Here is a 4,509-nt window from a genome sequence, read left to right on the forward strand (position 1 = left end):
TACCAATATTTCTGCTAGTGTTTTGATTTTTTTTTCATGGTAAGATCTCACTCTAGTCCAGGCTGACTGAAAGTCACTATGTAATCTCAGGGTGGCCTCAAACTCACAGCAATCCTCCTACCTCTGCCTCCAGATACTGAGAATAAAGGAGTGTGCCATCAAACCTGGCCTGTTAGATTTTTTAGTGGTTTTTAACGTCTCATAAAACCCCAAGCACATTTGCCTTATTCTCATTCCAAGTAGACATGAAAAAAAAAAAAAAACTGATTTATTCAGCATAGCTTCTCTACTTAAGAAAAAAAAAAAAACCCTTAGCACCATTGCATATAATATGTTCCAGTTTTATATATTTCCAGACATTCATTTACACTCATTTTATTTTCTGTCAACTTTCTGTATTGTTCTTTGGTGGGAAATTAAATAGCATATGCAGTGAGAAAATTAGTTTCAGGCCATCATAAATTTGGCCATCAAGTTGTTAGCTAAGTTATATGATTAACTATGTATACCCACATGGCCATTCTTGGCCTAAGAACCTCTGAGTTGTGAATTCAAGAGTTATCCAACTTCTTATGACTACTTTGGCACTTAGGCCACTGTTTTTAAGTTACAAGCTCCTATTTTATATCACCAAGGCAGGGTGTTTTATACATAAAGCGTATCTAATGTGCATGTATCATTCATGTGTCATTAAATAAACTCAGACTCCTCTTCTTGCCCCAAATTTCCATAGTACTCCTCCTTCTTAGCATGTTTCCATGCTCTAAATAAGAGATAGAAGCAATCCAATTCCATCCTGAATGAATCGTGGTCCGATTTTCTTCCCCACTTCTTTCATTGCAGGGAGCTGTCTGATGGGAGATGATGGAAGCAAACAGAACTGAGGTGACTGCATTTGTACTCACAGGAATAACGGGTCGTCCAGAGCTCCAAGTCCCCCTGTTCCTGCTGTTCTTGGTCATTTACACCACCACCATGGTGGGCAACCTTGGATTAATTTTTTTCATCTGGAAGGACCCCCAACTTCACACCCCCATGTACCTCTTCCTTGGGAGCCTAGCCTTTGCAGACGCCTGCACCTCATCCTCTGTGACTCCCAGAATGCTTGTCAACATCCTGGACAGTGACAAAACGATTTCCCTCTTTGAGTGCATGGCACAGTATTATTTTTTTGGAGCCAGTGCAACTACAGAATGTTTCCTGCTGGTCGTGATGGCTTATGACCGCTATGTAGCCATATGCAACCCTTTGCTCTATCTAGTGGTGATGTCCAACAGACTGTGTGCTATGTTGATAAGTATGTCATATGTGATTGGTTTCCTACACCTTTTAATTCATGTAGGATTGCTATTCAGATTAACGTTCTGTAAGTCAAACATAATAGATCATTTCTACTGTGAAATCTTGCCACTATACACAATTTCTTGTACTGACCCATCTATTAATGCAGCGATAGTTTTCATTTTTTCTGCTTTTATACAAGCTATTACTTTCATGAGCATCATGGTCTCTTATGCCCGTGTTCTCTTTGCCATCCTGAAAAAGAAGTCTGAGAGGGGCAGAAGCAAAGCCTTGTCCACGTGCAGTGCCCATCTCCTCTCCGTCTCTTTGTTCTATGGCACTATGTTCTTCATGTATGTGAGTCCTGGGTCTGGACCAGGTAAATATAAAAATAAAATGTACTCACTGTTTTACACTGTTGTTATTCCTCTGCTAAACCCCTTTATTTATAGCCTAAGAAATAAAGAAGTTATAGGAGCATTGAGAAAAATGATAAAACAATAAATAGTTTTCAGGAAAATTTTTAATGTCCTTACTACATTTTAAATACATAGAATTTTCGGGTCCTGCGTTTTCCACATAGTAGTGAGTTCATGTATTGTGTTATAAAAAGAAATACATTTAGAAGCCAGGCATGGTGGTGCATGACTTTAATCCCAGCACTCAGGAGGCAGAGGTAGGAGGATTGCCGTGAGTTCAAGGCCACCCTGAGACTACAGAGTGAATTCCAGGTCAGGTCTGAGCTACAGCGAGACCCTACCTCAAAAAAACAATAAAACAAAAAACAAAACAAAACAAAAACCCCAGAAATACATTTAGACTACATGTGCTGAGTTCATAATGTTACATTTGCCTAAATGGCAGATGATCACTTTAAGGGCAAATCCCAATTTTATATTGTTTTAAATCCATACTCAGATTAAACTGAGCTCAGCAATTTATTAGCAAACTCTTGCTTTCTGGTAAACATTCAAAAAATTCTTTTGAATTTATATTCTTTTAGAGAAATACTGCATGTAATAAATTTTTGGTTAAAATACGTTCCTGAAAATATTTATTTATTTGCAAGGAGAGAGAAAGAGAATGGGCACACCAGTGCCTGGAGCCACTGCAAATGAATTCCAGATGCATGCCCCACTCTGTTCAGCCAGCTTCACATGGGTACTGGGGAATCAAACCTGGATTGTTAGGCTTTGCAGACAAGTGCCTGTGCTGAGCCATCTCTCCAGCCCTCAAATAATTCTTGAACAAACTGCCTTTCAAACTTTTCCTTGTTAGTAAATATAATCATTCATTTAACATATAATATAAAAAAATTTAAAACTATACGTGACAAGTATAATCTATTAAAGCCTTTAAAAATGAACATTTCTGGGCAATTTAATAATACCTTTAGAGCTAAATATTAATATCACATGTACTGAGAGATACAAACATGTAATATTAAATGTTTGAAATTATTAAAATATTTATTGCCACATAATTAGGAAATTTGTTAATCCCTTCAAAACTGCTTTTTAGTTTATTAATATTTTTGTGCATTTCATTCATGATATATGGGTACTAGTTTATTGAGAATATTTCTTAAAAAATTGATATCTATGTAAAAAGAGCAAGCATTTTTATCGACTCATAGCTAAGCAGTTACATGAATTGTTCTTATCTATCAGGTACTATGTAAGCATGGGCTGTTTGTACTCCATTCCATAAGTTTGTGAAATAAAGGAATAGAGCTTCACATACTTGATATATTTTTATTTCTTTCCTTTTTTAAATTTGAAGTAACAACTAGGTGAGTCCTCAAAGTAGGGTGGATTGGCTTCAAGTCTTCCTTTTCTAAGTTTCTTCAGAATCCAAAGTTTTCGCCATGTGACTGTACTACTGTCTCTTCCACCATTGTCTCCAATGTCATCAGGCAGCTTCCTGCGACTGCAGACTCAAGTTCTGCCCCAGCTCCAGGCGGTCTGCCCCTCTGCTGATCATTCCTATTACGGTGCGGAAGCAGAGTCTTTCTTGGCTGCACATAATCGCATGTGTCAGCTATTTGGGTGATTTCCTGTGATGCTGTGGTTTGATTCAGAAGGTTCTCACCCATGTGTCTACCAGATAGTGTTTTCCTCTGCAAGTTTCAGCATCTTACAGTTTTAATGTGTGATCTCTGATACACCCTGAATCACTTTGTACCAGGTGAACGATAGACTCATTTCCTTCTTTTGTTGGCTGATGTCCAGTATAACTACCACCGCTTGTTAAATAGCCTTTCCTTTATTCCAGCGCTTTGTATACCTTTGACAAAACTCAGGCATCCATTGTTATGTGTACTTACTTCTAGATTTTTCTATTATGTTCCATCGATGTACTTACTTCAGACAAGGGATTAATATCCAGATTAGATAAAGAACTGCAAAAATTAAAATAATTAAAGACACATTCACACACAATAAATAGGCCAATGAACTAGACAGGCAGTTATTAGCAGAAGAAATGCAAATGGCCAGTAATTATTATTATTATTTTTTTTTGAGGTAGGGTCTCACTCTAGCTCAGGCTGACCTGAGTTCACTCTGCAGTTCCAGTCAGTGATCCTGTCACCGCTGCCGCTGAGACACTTGCTTATTCATATTTGTAGGGGCTCAACCCAAACTAGCAAGGAAATGGAATCAGCCTAGATGTTCATGGACACATGAAATGTGTGCATGTGTGCCATGGGTGTGCGGTACATATGCAAGGTGGAATTTTATTCTACCACAAAGAAAAGTGAAGTTATGATAATTTCAGGAAAATAGATGGAACTTGGAGATATTAACTGAGGTAACACTGGCTCAGAAAGTGTTTCATATGTATAGTCTAGTTTCTAATTTTTGTGTGTATCTGTGGGAGTAGGCATATTTTAAGGTTAGGGAAGTAGAAAGGTGAACATGAGAGGAGAAAAAAAGGATCTTTAAGGGAGGAGTTCAGAGGGACATAGAACACATGTGCTGTGAACATGGAAGGAAGAATATTGGGAGACGAAGGTACAAGTGGGGGGGGGGGGGCAAGGAGATGCCAAAGAAGAGGCAGGGAGATCAACCCAAACTAAATATGTAGACAATTCCGTAAGAAAATCTGCTGCTTTGAATGTTAATTACAAATTAAATTGAATTTTTAAAAATATCAAAAAGTTACCCTGCTCATTTCACCCTAGTGGCAATTCTTTCCCATTTTTAAAAAATGCCCTGTGGCTATATG

At 37.9% G+C, this 4,509-nt stretch overlaps 1 protein-coding gene across 1 annotated transcript; it reads left to right on the forward strand.

The window, feature by feature from the left end:
• Positions 1-861: 861 nt before the first annotated feature.
• Positions 862-1,785, forward strand: LOC101611128 (olfactory receptor 5AC1-like). Its single transcript, XM_004663314.2, has one exon. The coding sequence runs from the start codon at positions 862-864 to the stop codon at positions 1,783-1,785; it is 924 nt and encodes a 307-aa protein (XP_004663371.2).
• The last annotated feature ends 2,724 nt before the right edge of the window (positions 1,786-4,509 follow it).

Source organism: Jaculus jaculus, chromosome 4, assembly GCF_020740685.1.
Source record: "Jaculus jaculus isolate mJacJac1 chromosome 4, mJacJac1.mat.Y.cur, whole genome shotgun sequence".
Classification (NCBI taxonomy): domain Eukaryota; kingdom Metazoa; phylum Chordata; class Mammalia; order Rodentia; family Dipodidae; genus Jaculus; species Jaculus jaculus.